General features: G+C 39.3%; 2 protein-coding genes across 2 annotated transcripts; both read left to right on the top strand.

Moving 5' to 3' along the window:
* The first annotated feature begins 280 nt into the window (after positions 1-280).
* LOC108668907 (carboxypeptidase A4) lies at positions 281-2,798 on the top strand. The gene is made up of 6 exons (XM_018156164.2): positions 281-345; positions 850-997; positions 1,350-1,485; positions 1,724-1,884; positions 2,136-2,220; positions 2,570-2,798. The coding sequence occupies exons 1-6, from the start codon at positions 281-283 to the stop codon at positions 2,743-2,745; spliced, it is 771 nt and encodes a 256-aa protein (XP_018011653.1). The 3' UTR covers positions 2,746-2,798.
* Positions 2,799-7,438: 4,640 nt separating this feature from the next.
* LOC108668906 (inactive metallocarboxypeptidase ECM14) lies at positions 7,439-18,914 on the top strand. The gene is made up of 18 exons (XM_047880440.1): positions 7,439-7,540; positions 7,799-7,999; positions 8,246-8,330; positions 8,471-8,628; positions 8,736-8,883; positions 9,575-9,710; positions 9,919-10,079; positions 12,045-12,129; positions 12,469-12,632; positions 14,698-14,798; positions 15,065-15,265; positions 15,503-15,587; positions 15,725-15,882; positions 15,990-16,137; positions 16,795-16,930; positions 17,137-17,297; positions 18,012-18,096; positions 18,426-18,914. The coding sequence occupies exons 1-18, from the start codon at positions 7,476-7,478 to the stop codon at positions 18,599-18,601; spliced, it is 2,454 nt and encodes an 817-aa protein (XP_047736396.1). The 5' UTR covers positions 7,439-7,475; the 3' UTR covers positions 18,602-18,914.
* Positions 18,915-19,971: the final 1,057 nt, after the last annotated feature.

The following is a 19,971-nucleotide window of genomic DNA, read 5'->3' as shown; positions in this document are numbered from 1 at the left end:
TGCGTAAAATACGGCTTTCTTTCATGTTTGATTACGAACGAAAACATTTCAAATAACATAAGTACGATTTTATTAAAACTAAAACAACAACGACCAAATTAATGCCGCTATTTTGAGTTCTCTGAACCCACAGCTTCTCCCCCCAGCTTATCGTCTTGGGAACTCAAATCACAGGTCTGTGCAACAAGACAAGTTTCGTATGAATCTGTCACGCGTCGTCTTGTTCCCGGGATTGCATATATAAAGTTGCATGCTGGTATCAAGGCCGTATATCGTAATCATGCTTCGCACAGTCGCATTGTTCGCTCTTGTGGCTTTGAGTACAGCCAGTGTCTCCTACGAAGGGTAAGAACTTTTTTCTCGAAATCAGTTTAATTTAATTACGTGTTCGTCTACATATGTATGACAAGATGCAAGTAAAATATCGTTAACTGGGGGTTCCAGACTAATAAAGTTGAGAGCATTAAATGGTTGCAGTTTTGTGACTAACATTTATTATTTAACGCTGCTTGGTTCTATTTTAGACAGGGTTTTTATTTTGTTGCCTCAATTGCGTTTTTCATGTATGCTATGGACCTATGGTACCTGTAAGGAGTGAAGGCAGACGATTGCTCTCACCGTCATGTTGCAGACGTCGAAGAATGCATTGTGTATCTTATATTTCCTTATATAGCTTCCAGGTATGGCGTCTAGAGGTTAGTGAAGAGCAGAAGCCTGCCTTCTCCGCCATCTTGGAGAAGCACAACATGGACGTGTGGGGACGAGGCAAGGATTGGATTGACGTCCTCGTGGACCCCAAATGTGCATTGAATCGACATGAACGAAAGTTAATTTTTAATTTGTTCACAGATGGATCGGGCCGGCAACGTGCTTGTGGGGCATCGACTTCTTACTGAACAATTATGGGTCTGACGCGGGCGCGACTGCCCTCCTGGACGCCTACGACCTCTACGTCCTGCCCGTCAACAATCCCGACGGCTACGCCTACACCTGGAGTGTAAGTTGCTCGAATATATTAATGTTCGTTACTTGAAATGTGACCCTATTCATTTTTACCTATAAGATACACTACTTCGTCTAATAGTGTTGCCAAAAAACATCGGCATACGAATATAAATGCATTTCAATGGTCAAATGCTGTCAATGGTCTAGTGTTGTTCCTCTGCTTAGAAATTCGGAACATATTTTTTTCTCCACATCCTATGTTATGGTAGTCTCCTATCACTATGGTAGTCTCCACTTCCTATGTTATCAATGAAAATTAAATTTCTTCATCAAATAGCTGCTTGCTCAGCTTTAAATACGTTTAGAGTGCAAAAACAGCATAATACGACACCACTACCTCTCAGGATGATCGACTGTGGAGAAAAAACCGTCAGAATTACCCTGACAACATTTGCGTTGGTGTGGATTTGAACCGGAACTTTGATGTTGATTTTGGCGGCCTGGGAACTTCCGGGAACTCGTGCGCTGAGACGTACAGAGGTGAGTTAGGCCGAAGGAAACCTCAATGGGCTTAGACAGCAGTGCGCGCATTTCATACGGGATAAAAAATCGAATGTGAACGGCACACATTTAAAAGGGTTCACAATTGCCAGTTTGACCCCAAAAGGGGGAGTCGTCTCCACTTGAAAATGAGTTCATCTATAGTCAAATGTTGAAGCACCGATTCGCATGACACTCTTTGAAGTTTCACATTATTTCTTTCACATTATTCCATCAGGACCCTCAGCGGTATCTGAGCCTGAGACTCAAGCCGTCCAGGCGGCCATTGATGCCCTGGCACCGCAAGCGCAGGCGCTGATCAGCATCCATTCCTACAGCCAACTGTGGATGTACCCATACAGCTACACCTTTGACTTACCTGCTGAGGCCGACGAACTTGTGAGTTAAATCGTCCAACCTAAAACAGTTTGTCAAATTGTACAACCTAAAAGAATTCTGGTCCTGAATAACAGAAGTTTTTGAGCTAGTAAGTTATGTATTGTACTAATGGAAGCAGTGCTAAATTGCTCTTAATCATGAATAATGAGCATCAAAGTGCGCCAAGTGGTTTAAGCATAAACTTTATGTCAAATTAACTTACACCGCAATCATGTAATATTGCACTTATATTGAGAATAATTTGTGCACAGGATCGCGTGGCAGCCATCGGCGTGAGCGCCTTGACTGCGGTCCACGGCACCGAGTACGTGTACGGCCCAGTCGCCGACACCATCTGTGAGTATATTAAAATACGCAATAATGAATACATGATTTACGCGTGCAAATTTATAAATTTCGTGCTCAAAAGACCCGTTTGCATAAACAAAAGTTATTTTCATGCACATTCCTTATTTTACCGGACTGAAAAATCTATGAATCGGACTACCCAAACCGAAGAAACGAAAGATAGTCAAATAGTGAGTTTTAGGCAAGGTATTTTTCGACGTTCCATAAAATCTTCTCAAGCAGGGCGTAACTTTTCCAAGACAGTCATTACTATTTTTTTGAATGTTCACTTTCAAATAACATCGGAAATTAAACTTAGAGTAACGCACGTGATTATTAACTCTGAACAAACGTTCAGACCCAGCAGCCGGCACCACAGTGGACTACGGATACCTCGCCGGCATCACCTACTCGTACACCATCGAGCTCAGAGACACCGGCACCTTCGGCTTCCTGCTCCCTGCCATCGAGATCGTGCCCACTGCACAAGAGACCTGGGCTGGCATCATAGCCGCCATCTTGGCTATTCCTTGATCAACGCTAAATCAACATGTTTATTAATTACATCTTTGTATGTTTTAAATTTTGTTTGATTGTTTGAAGAATTATCCTGGTTGGCCAAGTAATATTATTGTATGATACTCGTAACGAATTATTGAGACAATATTTATCGGTTACTTACTTCAGCGATGAAATATTCGGAATTAATGTAAGGGAAGACATTTTTTATTGGGGAAGATATATTGCTGTTTTTGAAGAACACGCTTAAGCAAGAACACGCTTTTTAAGCAAGGCTCCATCAAGAGGAGCCTTGTCGATAGCAGGGACAACATTTCTTTTATACTTTGGAAAATAAATCTAGTTTTTTTTTCTTGATACCAGGCGCGATCACGTATGATAAATGCATTTCAGTTAAAAAAATTCCACACTGATATTTTTACATGTTAAAATAATATTTTTTAGATTTTGATGCTCTTGTCTCACATTGGGTGTCGGTAGAATAAATTTGAATGGAATCGGCGAAAAGGTAGCCAATGGAAAAATGTGGACATTTCTTGTATTAGAAGAGATATAAAAAATTGATTGATCTAAGAAACAATAGAATACAGCAAAAATAAAATTCGACATCTCCCAAGTTATGTCAATTATTAGCGTACCAATGGTTATTGATCACCAATTTTCTATAATGCGTTTGAATATTATTGATCAGTAATGGCATAGGTTTCATGTATTCGAATTGACATTGACTGCATAATATATCATAGAGAGACAACTAACACTTATAAGTTATAGGGAAGATCCTCGTCTAACTCAGCGGCTTCAATTTTATCGCACCTTAAAGATGGACAGTGTTGGATGAAGCTCGTCGCCGAATTTCACAAGCCTCTGAATCTGTGAAATATTAGGACTTGTTGATCTTACTATTTATTGTACCTATTATTAGACAGCTAGAGAAACTAAACTCCAAAGACGTTATAAATGAAAACGGCATTCATCTTGATCAAAATTTTAGGATAGGAGTCTAAAAACTGGAAATACGCTGAAGGGTCTTCACAAAAAGCGGTGACTGATAAATGAGAATTGAGTTACCAGACAAGAATGCATCGAAAAACGTATTTCTTTTTGAGAAATTCAGTTTATGGTAAAGAAATGATGATCTTGTGTAAGGTCAAGGTAATTTCAGCCGAATTCTGTTACAAATGAACGAGCCAGATGTGGCATGAGGGCCTCGCGTGTAGCGAATGGCGGCTGCACAAGATAAGATACTGCATTTCAATGTCGACCTTTTTCTTAAAAATTTCTTTGAGGAAGTAATTATGATGACGTTAACAAATTCCGTGATCGAAGCTGCCTAGATGTGCATTGTATACTGATTGTATACTGAAAAATTTGTATGCTGATTTCCCGCCAAGATTGACGGCCCGTCAATCTTGGCGGGAAATCAGTATACAAATTTTTTGTCAAGTATACTGCTCCTGCTCTGTGATGCGAAGGTCCATCTGATGCGAGTAAGCAATTTATGCCTTATTATCATTATTTTCATGCAATAAATGTTCATTACCAATTGGTTTGAATCGGGCTCCACGGCACTAACAAGTATACAGTTATGCGGAGTTCCACAACCTTCAGTTTAGATAGTTGATAATAATATTCTCGATGACTCGATGCCTCACAAACCTATTTTTCAGCTGTAAAATATTACTCCCCAGTAAATAATGGGATTTTTTGAATGCCCGGAATCGGCAAATATACTTGTTAATATTCCCATTTTAGTGGAAAAGATTTGAATTTCTTATGATTAGTTTTCTACAAATGTTTTCATATCTTGCATATACCGAAAAATAAATATTTGAAAAAGCCAACAGCGTTTGGCAGCTCGCGATAATCTGTTATCAAATCGCGGGAATTTTAATTGATGCTTCTTGCAAAGATTCATCTTAAATCTCTTAGAAAATGAAGCATGCCTAATTAGAAATAAAGTCTTCTGTTTAGTATATTTTTTGAACCGATTAACAAAATTCTCTGGGTTGCCTGTTTAATATTGTCTCGGTTACTTGAAATTATAACACCTGGCTTTCAAGTCTTTCTCTGATGAGCTTCTCCCGGTATTATCTTTGCAGCTTTGCTCCTGAAAATCTCTTGCACCACAGGAATCAAACCGTTGTATTGGAATTAAGACTCAATTCTCAGGAAAATTGTTTACGTGGTATGGCCCTACATTTTAAGGAAATTGTTTAAACACTCATTTTCTCCACCAGCAAGTTAACGTGGCATTGTTTTCCATTCATTATCTCATTCATAGGTTGATATTCTTTTGAATATTGCAGCATCATTCTAGCAGGTTAAGTGAAGATACTCGGGTGGGTCGTGAGTGTAATGTGCTTTCTCAGGCTAACGCGACGCGGCAGGTTTAGCCCGCCTTGTTCACCAGGGGCCATACTTTCAAAACTCGCTAAGTGAACGTAAGTACTTACGACCTATTTTCTTGTCTATGATTGGTGGATTTTGCTCGATAGGCCGTCAATGATTGGCTGATGAACTTACGATCTCTTTTTGAAAGTATAGGCCCGGGCCTCGCTCAAAGCGCCATATAGCAACTCAATTGCAAATTTATATTTCAATTATTTCATTTTGAATATAAAATATATATTTGTACATGAAATCTTTTTAACATACTCGTTTCTCAATCGTTCTTAACCTGTTGTCCATTCAAAAAAAAATCTGGTTGATATTTCAACTTCGAAAAAAACGAACACGTAAGTTTTGGGTTGTTCCGCGAGGAGTACGTATGTCACAACGAACGAAATTTTACTGATACATCAATTTTTGTAATGCAATTGATCCTCAAACAGTCCGTCGAGTTAGAGCTTATTTTTGAGAAGAGATCATGATAAACTTGACTAATTCAGCAATAATATAGGCAACATATATGGTAATTAAGAAGAAAAAGTGCAATCGATTTGGCGTAAACATCTTGGATCGTAAAATACTTAGTTTGATCATGAGGCGAGGCTAGAAAAAAAATCATCCCTCTCATCAAAATTCCGGAGCTTTCATTTATCTATCAGGTAATAAATGGCCAGGATAACTAATTTGATGTAGGAATATGAAAACAATGTAGGTTTACGAATTATTAAAGAGGAGGTTTTTTAAAGCATCATTTAAGTAGGAATTTTTCAGGGAGAATTAATGCAGTACTTGATAAAATATATCTTAAATATTATTATTAGACAGCATTTCTGCAAATAGGGTTCAAGAATCGCCACGAAAGTGTGAACAAATTAATAATCTCAAGACCAAATTACCTTAAATGGGTTCAATGGTCAGAGTGGGAAGTTTTATTTTATATTTCCCAATGAACAATTATATGGGCGTAGCGAATGAAAGCGCACGAGAAAAATCATTTCTTCAAAACACCTTTAGTACCCAGTAGAAGTTTTATGTCAGAACAAATTTTAAAAGTTGAGTGTATGACTGGAAGAAAAATAAAGTGGAATGAAAATGGGAGACAGAAAACTAATCAAACAAAACATTCCATAATTGACACATTTCATCACTACAATAGCAATACATCCTTGGACATTGCATGATTGACACATTTCATCATTGGGAACTTCATCATTAAAGCAATTCAGCATTGAAAATGTCATCATTAAAGCAATTCATCTTTGCACAATTCATCACCATAATTTTTCATCATTGCATATGGTACATTATGCCAACATAAATACATGTAGGTGTAATTAAGTAATTAACTTACCAAGGAATTAGGTAGAATTTAATAAAGCTTATATATTGTGTGATACAGGTACCATCTTCGAGTTAGGTTCAAGGCAGGAACAAGTTTATTTGGTGACCAACAAGTAGATTAGGTTCGGTTTGGCCAGGTTTTAGGTTAGGCGATAGGGTATGTCAGGGGTGAGAGTTAGGTTAGGATGTATTAGGGTTTCTCAATTTGAAAATTATGTGCATATTATTCTAGTCAATTTCATTTATTCCACACATGAAAATTGTGAAATTTCAATGCTCTCTACTGACAAATTGTTACCGTCGTGTTAAAAGTGGTTATAAAAGTAGCTTGATATATAAAAATTTATTATCCGTAATTTATACAAAAACGATGTTTATGCTAGCAGTATAAAAAATCCCATGGTGAATGACATGTTATGTTCTGAGGAGGTAGAATCTGACTCTGGCAATCGTGCACATGCAAGTGTCCCACGCACCATGACTGAGCACCGAGCCGGGCATTGATTATGTGTAGCGGAGGATGAAGCTTCTGATTAGGGGCAATAGAGTCACATGTAACATGTGATAGAACGGATAATTTTTTCGTAAGAACATTTAAACATTTAAGATGTTATACCATAGGTACTTTCTCAAGTCAGATTAATGTGACGTTTGTAAGACTATAACGAATGTTCTGTGAATTGTAAATACCCACTTGAATTCAATAAATCGTTTCATCGGATGAAGTGCATAAAATACAGAAATAATTTAAGTAATATTTATGATGGTTTTATTGCGCGATATCAGGAGTAATTTATACTGTTAGGAGAATACATCTGTATCTGCTGTATATTGTTTGTGCTATTGGCAGCAGCTGACATTTGATGGGTTTTCCCGTCTGTCGACTGAACATGTGAGCGGTCGCACCTGCCCCTGAAGATAAACCCACAACAACACAACAGTTTGCCCTCCGATTACATGGGCTATAACTTCTATAAAACGCAGGGCAGCGCGACGTTACCTCATTGTTCAGCATGATTCGGTTTCTTGCGTTGTTCGCCGTTGTGGCCTTGGCTTCGGCTAGGGTTTCATATGAAGGGTGAGGTGTATTTCATTGCTTTTCCAGCTAAATTTTTGTAAGCCAATTCATGATAATCAAGTTTAGTTTGCAACTATTTATTCGTAATTAAGTTTGTGTGATTTTACTCTAAACATAATCGGTGGTTACGTTAAAATTACTTTATCTCCAAGCATCATATTTGTTAGGAGATGAAGTTAAGATGAATAATAACCTGCCGGTTAGCAGGTTTTCTCCTATATGATTACTTGCGGTTATAAAAACGGCAATTTTGTCCAGTTTCCAGGTATGGCGCCTAGAAGTTAGTGAGGAGCAGAAGCCTGCCTTCAACGCCATCTTGGAGAAGCACAACATGGACGTGTGGGGACGAGGCAAGGATTGGATTGACGTCCTCGTGGACCCCAAACTTCGTCACGGAGTCATGACGAGCCTGGCGGCTAAAGCCATCCATAGTTCCATCATGATCCAAGACGTACAGCCGTGAGTAGCGTGCTCTAACTTAACGAGGAAGTTGGAAAATATATAATTCTTCCTCACAAAAATGCGTAATTTTCACCCCGCTAAAAGTTTACTTGCTCTAAACCCATTGAAACTATATAATTTATTTTTGTTCGAATATATTGACTGTGTATAATTTTTTTAAAGGCATTCGCAGCCTTTTTCGTGACAATAAGCTCCTTTTAGTAAATTCTACCGAGTTCTGAATGTTTTAAAATTCTACCTCAGGCTTATCGAACGAGACTTCGCGAGATTGGCGAAGAAAAATAAGGACTTGAAGATTGCCTTCGATGATTACAACACTTGGGAAGAGGTACGATCCTATATAAGCCAAATTAATCTCATTTGTTGCAAGTATAGAGTGCAACTAATTGAATTTGAAAAATCTTCCATTTGGTGGAACAGAATCTTTTTGAAATAATATGTAAATGAAGTGATAAATTTCTTGATCAGATCGAGGCGTACTTGGCCGGCCTGCCCGCAAGCGACGACCGCACGAGCCTCGTGTCGCTCGGCAAGACCGTCGAAGGCCGCGATCTTTGGCAACTGAAAATCTCGGTGGGCGCTGGCAAGAAGGCCGTCTGGATCGACTGCGGCATCCACGCAAGAGAGTAAGAGTGCATTTACTTGAAGCACTTAAGAATCTTGTTTCTTTGATCAAATAAAACCTGTGCATTGAATCGACATGAACGAAAGTTAATTTTTAATTCGTTTACAGATGGATCGGGCCGGCAACGTGCTTGTGGGGCATCGACTTCTTACTGAACAATTATGGGTCTGACGCGGGCGCAACTGCCCTCCTGGACGCCTACGACCTCTACGTCCTGCCCGTCAACAATCCCGATGGCTACGCCTACACCTGGAGTGTAAGTTGGCTTTACTTCGAAATGTTGCAGGCATTTCTTCGGATGGAAAACCTTCGGAACATCATCAGCATGAAATAAGTATTTCATACTGAGGATCAGTATGAAAATATTATTCGAATTGGTTAATATAGGAGTATTTCTTACTAAGAACCGGATTTCCTTATTTCAATCTTAACAGCTTAGAATCAAGTAGATAGAACATAGTAATTCAAGCCATCTCAATGTGTCAGTATATGGAATAATTCCATTACATTTTTAATACTTTCTCAAAGCTCATTGTATTAAAAGAATAATGACTACTAATTTAGGTATACCACAAATGATCTTTACAGTATATCAATCCCCGTAAGATAATTAATTATATTTGCGTAGTAAATCAACTATATATACATTGTGCTGGGTAATAATATTGAATCATTTATAGTTATAAGGAGATCCTTCGCATCTATCATTTATGTAGGTAGCCTTCGTACCTATATTTGTAGGCGGAATATGGCGGGAACACTTGTCACTCGGAACCAATCAACAAATCCACTTCCATGTGTCGCGGAATTTCAATAACTTATAGTGAATAATCTGATTAAGTTGCAGGTCACTCAAAATTAACTAATTTTTGAGTTGCCATTGAACTGTACGAAAATACTTAATTACTCTCGAAAATGTATGTAAATCTGATACTAATTTCGGCCAGGATGACAGACTGTGGAGGAAGAACCGAGCTTCTTATCCCGACAACGTGTGTGTGGGAGTCGATCTGAACAGGAACTTCGAAGACCATTTCGGCGGTGCTGGAACATCCGACGACTCATGCTCCGAAACTTACAGAGGTTATTAACTACACATATTACATAAGTTCCTGCACCTGCTTCACTATTTTTTAAATAATATTTTATTAAGATAGGCAAGTACTGATCACAGTTTGTTTCTAGTGATTTCAAGAGAGACCTTTAGTTAGTATGTAAATGAATTGAGGTTCCGCTCTCGGATATTTTGAAAATCGCTTCTAAACTTTAGAGATATTGCTTCCCATTTCAGGCCCATCAGCTGCATCTGAGCCCGAGACCCAACACGTTCAGGCTGCCATCACAGCCTTAGCCTCTGAAGCCGCGGCGCTCTTCAGCATCCACTCCTACAGTCAGCTGTGGATGTACCCATACGGATACACCTCGGACCTTCCACCTGATGCTGCAGAATTGGTCAGTGTCAGGCGGCGATATTGAGCGCCGCCTAACTGATTATATATTTCCACCTGAGGACAGGGATTCGTTGACTAAGTGCTTGAGGGATAAGCAAGACATTTCTTCCTATAGTACTTATTTTGATACGTTTTGGATATACATGAGAGATAAAATACTGGTATTGTTGCGGGAGATCTTCAACATATATTGACTACCCCGACGGGATAGTGAAATCGACGCATAACTTGAGAAATAGGCCAGTAAACGCAGTTAAAACCTACTTTATAAATCTTTAATAAGGAAGCTAAAAGCCCATGAATCCACGATCTTTAAAACTTATAAATACGGGCACTCGGGCAGTTAAAATACCCTACGCTGGGAAAACACAGACTGCTAAGAATGTCCTAAGCTAGGTAACACAGACGGCTTACGATATTCCTCCGCCAAATATACACAGTCTGTATACAATATTTTCCCACCAGGCAAACACAGACGGCTTACGATGTTCAACTAGATAAACACAGACGGCTTACCTGTGATATTCCATAAGGCACAAGCAGGTGTCCACTCCCGATACTGGAAGCTACACGAATGACAGTCTCACAGAGACCTAGATGTGGCACACTCCCCTAGTAACCAGCAGAACCCTGGTCGACAAGAGACTGGCGAGCTGCGCAGCTGCAGTGTAGTCGACGACGTCGACCGTTAGGTCGGAGTAGCATAGCACGGCATATCGAAGTCGGCGCTGAAGAATAGGCCTGATATGGCATATTGCCGATTCTTGTACTTTTCGTGACTTGTCCACAGGAGATCTAAAAACAGTTCCTTCGTCCAGATCTTTTCCAAAACGTCGGTAGTTTGAAATATCTACTAGACTTCCACCGGGTTCGATATGGTGCTAGACATTTCAAGTCTGAATATATATTTGTCCATAGCTTTGTCTAGTCTGTTCTTGAACGCGTCTGTACTCAGAGCGTCATCAATGTAATCGGGGAGGCTGTTCCATATGTCGGTGCTTCGAAGCGAGAAAAAAATGTTGTCGCGTGGGTGAGTTGCACCGCAGTTTTTTCAGTTTATAGCCGTGGCCCCTGGTGTTGGTTCTCGTTTCAAATTCTAGTAATTCTTCTGGGGCCTTGTGTAAACCATGAGTATACTGGTAAAGTTCAATGAGCTCCCCACGCAGGCGTCGATAACAGAGGCTTGGAAACTTAAAAATATTCAATTTCTCTTCATAGGACTAGCCATTAAAGCCTGGAATTTTCCTTGTTGCACGTCTTTGAACACTCTCCACTAAATTTTTGTCCTTTTAAAGTTTCGGTGATCACACGACATTTCCAAACTCTAGGTTTGGGCGTACGACAGCAACAAATAACTGCTTCATCTGTATAGCATCTAGGAACTTCGAATGAGCGTCTGACAAGTCCAAGAAGTTTGTTGGATTTATTAGCTTGCGTCTCAATATGCTTAGAGTAGTTCTAAAGAGTGTTACATCGCGCCGTGCAAGTTAGTTACTGGAGGCTTTACGAAGGTTCCCAGCCCTTTTATAGATTTATGACATCCGCCCACTACTGTGGCCTTGATTGCATGACCTGTCACGTGATGTTGTCCATGCTAACTCAGGTCTAGTATATTTCATCAATCTCTACCACGCCCAGTGGAAATTACGCCGCAATTACAGATGATTTAAGCTTAAAATATAATTATAATGAATAGAATTAAACATCTAGATGACCCCGGGCATCTGTCAGCAGAGTTCAGAGTGTTTTCCATTATATATGAAATATTCGAATTGGTTTTACCCTTTACGATGAGAATTCTAAGTAGCTGGAGTTCTTTCACTGCGCGGTATGAAATTAGAATATGCCTACATTTCTGCGTTGTAAGCTGTGCTTATTTACTTATATAGCCTAAAACGCCGGTGGTGCTTAAGAAACGAACATTTCTTTTGAAGTTTTTTAATAAATATTCTATTTTCTAAATCAGGACCGCATTTCTGCTATCGGCGTTGAAGCTTTGACCGCAGTGCACGGAACCGCCTACCAATACGGCCCACTTTCCTCCACACTTTGTGAGTACTACTCGTATTAGTCGTATATTAGCATGGGTTACAGTCTAACTTAACTTCAGGCTAATTTATTTACTATATAGTCACACATCTCCGCAGTTGAAACCCTTAGCCCCGAATTCTTCGAGTGTTTATCAATGCAATTGCTTAAAAACTCAAGCATAAATAAATGAACATTTTATCGGACGTATCATGATTTTTCAGGGTGATATAATTTTGTATCTGCATCCTCTGAACAGAAATAACGGCATCCCGGTAGAATAGTTCTCACACTGTCTGGTCCACTTACTGTCAAACCCTTTTTATTCTAAACTTTTCTATGAATAATTGCTTGTATGCCAGACTCTGCTGCCAGCATCACCATCGACTACAGCTACGCTGCCGGTATCACCTACTCCTTCACCCTGGAGCTCAGGGACACCGGCACCTACGGATTCCTGCTTCCCGCCATCGAGATCGTGCCGACGGCCGAGGAGACCTGGGCGGGCCTCATCGCCGGTATCCTGGCCATCCCTTGAGGTCGAGGAGTCCAGTGAATGGCAGGCTTTTACCTAGACGAGGATTCTGTTTGGTCGATGCCTGAAAACTGATTTTAAGAGGTTACGCTTCTTCGTTTATAGACCGGAGTCTTAGATCGGCTCATTCTTAGAAAGAAAATATAATGTCTTCTGTTTGATGCCATAGTTCAAAGAAACAGAATAAAAGTATATCAATATGATTAATTTTCCGAAACCTACTCCTGTCATCAAAAGAAATGAGACATTATTGAGAAATTCAAACTTTTAAAAATATTTTCAGTGATGCATTTAACGAAGTATATAAATGATGAAATAATCAAAACTTATTTTCCCCATACTCTTTCAAACAAAAATGAACGCGATGAAAGTTCAATATAAAATGGCGCCAGACAAATCAACATGGTCGCATCCAATACATAAAGTCTTAAAGCATGTTTAGGCTAATCAGTGGAACAATTTTTAAATTTGCGACTAACAATCTAAATAAACCAGCATTATTTTGATTCAGTATTAACTAAAGAAGCGTGTACTAGTCTCTACATTGCACATATTATAAACTATTACATAAAATGATTCGTATTTACACAATTTTATTGACTCGTTCAAGTTTCTGCGCGAACGTGGCACATAAAAGACAAGATAATAACCTCATAACAAGCATCATCGTATTAATAACATCATAACAGACATCATAATAAGCTGTAAATAATTTCAATGGGACAGAGAGTAAACAATCAAAATCACAAATAAATACTTTTAAGATGAATGTTATCAACTTTAACATTAAAATTATTAGGTATGGAACAAACAGAAAAAAACGACCTGATCAGCCTCAAAAGTTGCACCACCGATGCAAGTTGAGCAATATTTACATTCAAATAATTACTTTCAAAATGTTACTAATGTATACCTGACTATAAGAATAAAATAATAACTGAAAATCACCTCTCCACAGCATGTAAATCGGGGTTGATATTAGTTCAGTGGAGAGAATCCCATGGTGAATAACATGTTCTGGAAAAATTAAATCCGACGGGTCGACTGTCGAAGACCACCACTGCCCTGGATGTAATGGACCATCATGATTCCTGCCTTCCGGAACGTAGCCTTAAACACTTCAAGCCGTCCGTATCTAGGCCGTGGGTCGAACCAGCCCTCGATCGAACGGCCACTTGTCGAAGGACGATAAATTTTGGAACAGAACTATGCTATCTGAAACCTAACCTCAGATGCGGTGAACGTAAAATTACGTAATTTAACGATGCCCGAAGTCATATTCGATCCGCGGCTTGGTGGTGCACGGCAGCTGGTGCATGGTCAAGGCCGGAAAAGGACAAAGCCGAGTGGTGCACGGCTGATTGGTGTAGGTCCGGAGAGATCCAAGGCGTTTGATTCAGGGCTTATTGATGCACAAAATTGGTGGTGCACGGCTGCGCTCCCAAATCCGACTACTGCAATCATGCATGTGCAAGTCTCCCACGCACCGTGGGAGACTTGATTGATTGTTTGTAGCGTAGAATAGAGTTTATCGTTTGCACTAATATACAGATTCACATGTAACATCTCATAGAACGTTTACAATGGAGAATTTGAAACCATTTTATTTGTCAGGACTAGCAAACATTCCAAACGTCACATCTCAGCTATTTTTTCAAGTCATTAACCTACGGGATCTAATGTGTACATTTCATTTAAATCATACATTTACAATAAATTTGAGGTTCGATGCGAGGTGTGTAAGAAAACTAAGAATGTTCTGTGAGTTGTGAATTATCACTTGATGCCAATAAATCGTTTCTTCAAATATGAAGTGTATTAAGTATACGGAACAGTATTGTTGTTTTATACAGCGATACCTAGAGAGTATTTTAACATACTGGAAGAATTCATCTGTGTTAGCTCTACCTTGTCTATGGAAAGATTCAGCAACTGATATTGAATCAGTCTTCCCTCATTTCTACTGAACATGTGAGCGGTCGCACCTGTCCTCGAAGATAAGCCCACATCAACACAACAGTTTGCACTCCGATTACATGGGCTATAACTTCTATAAAACGCAAGGCAGCGCGACGTTACCTCATTGTTCAGCATGATTCGGTTTCTTGCGTTGTTCACCGTCGTGGCCTTGGCTTCGGCCAAGGTTTCATACGAAGGGTAAGGTGCAATGTATTGTTTTTCCTGTTCAATTTTTGCAAGCTTATTCAATATTAATCAAGTTTCGTTTGCAATATTTACTCGTTCTTAAGTTTGTATGATTTTAATTTAGACATGAACATTGAGTAGTTCATGCTACACTGAAAACACACAACAAGGGTGACTTTGAAATATCTTCATTAATTGATTGATGAAAAATAACCTGACGCATAGCAGAATTTTTTCTAGGATTATTGGCCGATATTGAACAAGGAAATTTTGTCCAGTTTCCAGGTATGGCGACTGGAGGTTAGTGAAGAACAGAAGCCTGCCGTCAATTCAATCTTGGAGGAGCACAACATGGACGAGTGGGGAGAAGGCAAGGATTGGATTGACGTCCTCGTAGACCCCAAACTTCGTCATGGAGTCATGACGAGCCTGGCGGCTAAAGCCATTCATAGTTCCATCCTGATCCAAGACGTGCAGCGGTTAGTAACGCACGGAGTACCAAAATATATAATTCTTTCCTAAGAACGAACTTAATTTTCATCCTGATAAAAGTTTATTTGCAGTAAACCTATTTAACTTCAAAATGATATATATGTGCAGAACAAACTGACTGCGAAAGACTTCTTTAATAATAATTCGTAGCATAATTCATGATCATAAGTTTACGGTAGGAAATTTAAGCGAGTTTTTAATTTTTTTTTTTAATTCTAACACAGGCTGATCGAACAAGACTTCGCAAGAGTTGCTAAGAAAAACAAGGCTCTGAAGATTGTCTTCGATGACTACAATACTTGGGAGGAGGTAGGCTATGATGCCCTAAAATCCAAATTAATCTCCTTAATGAGTGAAATCAATTGTAGTTGAAAAATTATCCTCTCTTTAGAATAAAATTTTTTTAAACGAGTAGACAATATATCTTTATGACATTTATTGCTCAGATCGAGGCGTACTTGGCCGGCCTGCCCGCAAGCGACGACCGCACGAGCCTCGTGTCGCTCGGCAAGACCGTCGAAGGCCGCGATCTTTGGCAACTGAAAATCTCGGTGGGCGCAGGCAAAAAGGCCGTCTGGATCGACTGCGGCATCCACGCAAGAGAGTAAGAGTGCATTTACTGGAAGCACTTAAAAATCTTGTTCTTATGATCGAATAAAACCTGTACATTGAATAGACGAAAATCAGAGTTGGTTTTTAATTTGTTCACAGATGGATCGGGCAGGCGACATGCTTGTGGGGCATCGACTTCCTGCTGAACAATTATGGGTCTGACGCGGGCGCGACTGCCCTCCTGGACGCCTACGACCTCTACTTCCTGCCCGTCAACAATCCCGATGGCTACGCCTACACCTGGAGTGTAAGTTGGCTTTACTTCGAAATGTTGCAGGCATTTCTTCGAATGGAAAACGTTCGGGACTCACGTCAGTAAGAAAAAATGTTTCTAATCGGTTAATTTAGGATATACTCTTGCTCAGAAGCGGATTTCCATGTTTCAATCATAGCTGCTAAGAACCAAGTAGATAGAACATAGTAATGCAAGCAGCCTCAACGTTTCATTATATGGAATTATTCCATTACATTTGTAGTTCCTTCTGAAAGCTCATTGTATAAATAGAGTGATGGCTACTAATTTAGGTATTCCACAAATTAACACTACAGTTTATCAATACCCATACGATAATTATCCATACCCATACGTTTATCATATTTGCGTAACAAATCAGGCATCGATAGTGTGTCTAGTACTAACATGGCAAATTTTTTTAGTTGTTAGGTGATCCTTCGTACCTATCACCAAAAAAAAGTGGCAACATTTGCAGGCGGAATATACATGGAACGGCGATCACTCGGAACCAATGAACAAATCCACGGCGATGTGTCGCAGAATTTCAATAGCTTATAGTGAATTATCTATGATTAACTTGTAGGCCACCCAATGTTAACTAATTTATGAGTTACCAGTGAAATATTTAATCTCACAAAAATGTAAATAAATCTGATTTATATTTCCCAGGATGACAGGCTGTGGAGGAAGAACCGAGCTTCCTATCCCGACAACGTGTGTGCTGGTGTCGACCTCAACAGGAACTTCGACGACCATTTCGGTGGTGCTGGAACATCCGGCAACTCATGCTCCGAAACTTACAGAGGTTAATAACTACACATGGTACATAAATTCCTTTCTCTACTTCACTATTTTCTAATAATATTTTATTAAGATCGGCAAGTACTGATCACATTTTGTTTCTAGCGATTACACGAGAGACATTTAGTTAGTATGTAAATGAATTGAGGTTCCGCTCTCAGTACTTTGGAAATCGCTTCTAAACTTTAGAGATATTGCTTCCCATTTCAGGCCCATCAGCTGCATCTGAGCCCGAGACCCAACACGTTCAGGCTGCCATCACAGCCCTAGCCCCTGAAGCCGCGGCGCTCTTCAGCATCCACTCCTACAGTCAGCTGTGGATGTATCCTTACGGATACACCTCGGACCTTCCACCTGATGCTGCAGAATTGGTCAGTGACAGGCGACGATTTTGAGAGCCGCCTGACTGATTATATATTTCCAACCTGAGGACAGGGTTTCGTCGACTTACTGTGTGAGAGTTTAGAAAGACACTTCTTCCTATAGAATTGATTTTGATACAGCTAGAGCGGTTATACGTGCGAGAGATTCAATACTGGTATAAGCTAACCCGTCGACCAATAGCTCACAGTAACTTTATCGAGTGTTACATTGCAGCGTGCTAGTTAGTTACTGGGAGCCTTACAAAGATTCCCAGCCCTTTTATAGACTTATGACTTCCGCCCACTTCTGCGGTCTTGATCGCGTGATGTTGTCCATGCTGACTCAGCACTAATACTTTTCCATCAATCTCTACCACGCCTTGTGAATATTACGTCTCAGCTACAGATGAATGAGATGATCTAATCTTAGAATATAATTATATTGAATAAAATTAAATGCCTAATTGACCCCGGACATCAGTCAGCAGAGTTCAGAGCGGTTTCCTTCATGTATGATATATGCGAATTGGTTTTAACATTTACGATCAGAATTCAAAGTAAGAGTTCAGTCACTGCGATTGGAAATTAGAATATGCCTAAATCTACGTTCCTAAGTTGAAGACAGTTCTTATTTATTCATTGATGGCACAAAAAGCGGGTGTTGCTTTAAGAACGAACATTCATTTGAAGTTTTACAACAAATATTCTATTTTTCTAAATCAGGACCGCGTTTCTGCTATCGGCGTTGAAGCTTTGACCGCCGTGCACGGAACCCCTTACCAATACGGCCCAGTTTCCACCACAATTTGTGAGTATTACTCGTATATTAGCATGGGTTACAGTCTAACATAACTTCAGGCTAATTCATTTACAATGGTTACATATCTCTGCAGTTGAAACCCGTAGCCTCAAATTCCTCGAGAGTTTATTAATGAAATTGCCTAAAATTCTGAAGCATAAATAAATGAATATTTTACTTGACGGATCATGATTTTTCGGGGTGATAGAATTTTCTATGTGCATCCTCCGAACTAAAATAAAGATATCCCGGTAGAATAGTGCTCATATTATCTGGTGCGCTTACTGTCAAACCCTTTAAATACTGAACTTTTCGAGGAATAATTGTTCGTTTGGCAGACCCCGCTGCCAGCACCACCATCGACTACAGCTACGCTGCCGGTATCAATTACTCCTTCACCCTGGAGCTCAGGGACACCGGCACCTTCGGATTCCTGCTTCCCGCCATCGAGATCGTGCCGACGGCCGAGGAGACCTGGGCGGGTCTCATCGCCGGTATCCTGGCCATCCCTTGAGGTCGAGGTGTCCAGTGAACGGCATCCTTTTGGGTAGCTGAGGATTCTGTTTGGTCGATATTTGAAAATTGATTTTAAAAATGCTTTTTTGGTTTTAAACTGGAGTTTTAGATCGGTTTAATCTTAGAAAGAAAATATAAGACCTTCTGTTCAATGCACTGTTCAGAAATCCAGAAAAAATGTATGTCAATACTATTAATTTTTCGAAACCCGTAGCTGTCATCAAAAGAAATGATCCATTATTAAGAAATTCAGACTTTTAGAAATTAGTTTCAGTGATTCATTAAATGAAGTAAACTATGAAATAATCAAAGCGTATTTTCTCCTTACTCCTTCAGCAGAAAATGAACGCGAGGGAATTTCAAAATAAAATTTTGTCCGATATATCAATATAATCGCGCCCAATAAGAATGTTTAATGTCTTAAAGAATGTTTAGGCAAATCGGTGGTAATACATTTTCAAATTTGCGTCTAATCATTTAAAAAAACAGTAAAGTTTTGATTCATTAATAACTAAAGAAGCGTGTACTAGTCTATACATTGCACAAATTATAAGGTAGTTCAGAAATTATTCCATTCCCACAATTTTATTGGCTCGTTCAAGTTTCTGGGCAAGCGTAGTACATGAATGACATTAATATAATAGGCATCAGTACATGCTGTAAATAATTTAAACGGAACAGAGAGTAAACAACGAAAATTATAAATAGATACGGTTTAGATGAATGTTATCAACTGTAACATTAAAATTGTCAGGTATGGAGATAAGAGAGAAAACGAACCGATCAGCCTCAAACGTTACACCAACGATGAAAGTTAAGCGCTATTTACATTCAAATAATTATTTTCAAAATGTTAATGTTTACCTGACTACCATAGTTAAATAATAGCTGAAAATCCCCTATTCATATCATATATATCGAGGTTGATATTAGTTCAGTGGAGAGAATATCATGGTGAGTGACATCTTTTGTTCCGAAAAAGTTATGTCTGACTACTGCAATAATGCATGTGCAAGTCTCCCACGCACCATGTGACAGCACCGCGCCGGGCATTGATTGTTTGTAGAGTTAATCGTTTGCAGCAATATACGGAATCACATGTAACATCTCATAGAACGGATGAAATGGAGAACTTGATTATTTTGTAGTTTTGGTAGTACTGACAATCATGGAGAATTTTTTTCTTCAGGCCTACCAAACATTTCAAACGCCAAATCTCAGCTACTTTTTCAAGTCATATATACCTATATGGGATTTAATGTGAACATTTCATTTAAGTCATAATGTCGCAATGAATTTGAGTTTAGGATTATTAATGCGAAGTATGTAAGAAAACGAAGAATTTTCCGTGAGTAATGAATAATCACT

The sequence above is a fragment of the Hyalella azteca genome, unplaced genomic scaffold (genome assembly GCF_000764305.2).
Source record: "Hyalella azteca isolate HAZT.00-mixed unplaced genomic scaffold, Hazt_2.0.2 contig5386, whole genome shotgun sequence".
Classification (NCBI taxonomy): Eukaryota; Metazoa; Arthropoda; class Malacostraca; order Amphipoda; family Hyalellidae; genus Hyalella; species Hyalella azteca.
This window is presented reverse-complemented; position numbering and strand designations above follow the sequence as displayed.

Excerpts from the sequence above, each read along its gene's own strand:
- LOC108668907 (XM_018156164.2), top strand. The coding sequence starts at position 281 with ATGCTTCGCACAGTCGCATTGTTCGCTCTTGTGGCTTTGAGTACAGCC. Across the intron at positions 346-849 it reads GCCAGTGTCTCCTACGAAGG|ATGGATCGGGCCGGCAACGT; the intron begins GTAAGAACTTTT and ends ATTTGTTCACAG. Across the intron at positions 998-1,349 it reads GCTACGCCTACACCTGGAGT|GATGATCGACTGTGGAGAAA; the intron begins GTAAGTTGCTCG and ends ACTACCTCTCAG.
- LOC108668906 (XM_047880440.1), top strand. The coding sequence starts at position 7,476 with ATGATTCGGTTTCTTGCGTTGTTCGCCGTTGTGGCCTTGGCTTCGGCT. Across the intron at positions 7,541-7,798 it reads GCTAGGGTTTCATATGAAGG|TTTCCAGGTATGGCGCCTAG; the intron begins GTGAGGTGTATT and ends AATTTTGTCCAG. Across the intron at positions 16,138-16,794 it reads GCTACGCCTACACCTGGAGT|GATGACAGGCTGTGGAGGAA; the intron begins GTAAGTTGGCTT and ends TATATTTCCCAG.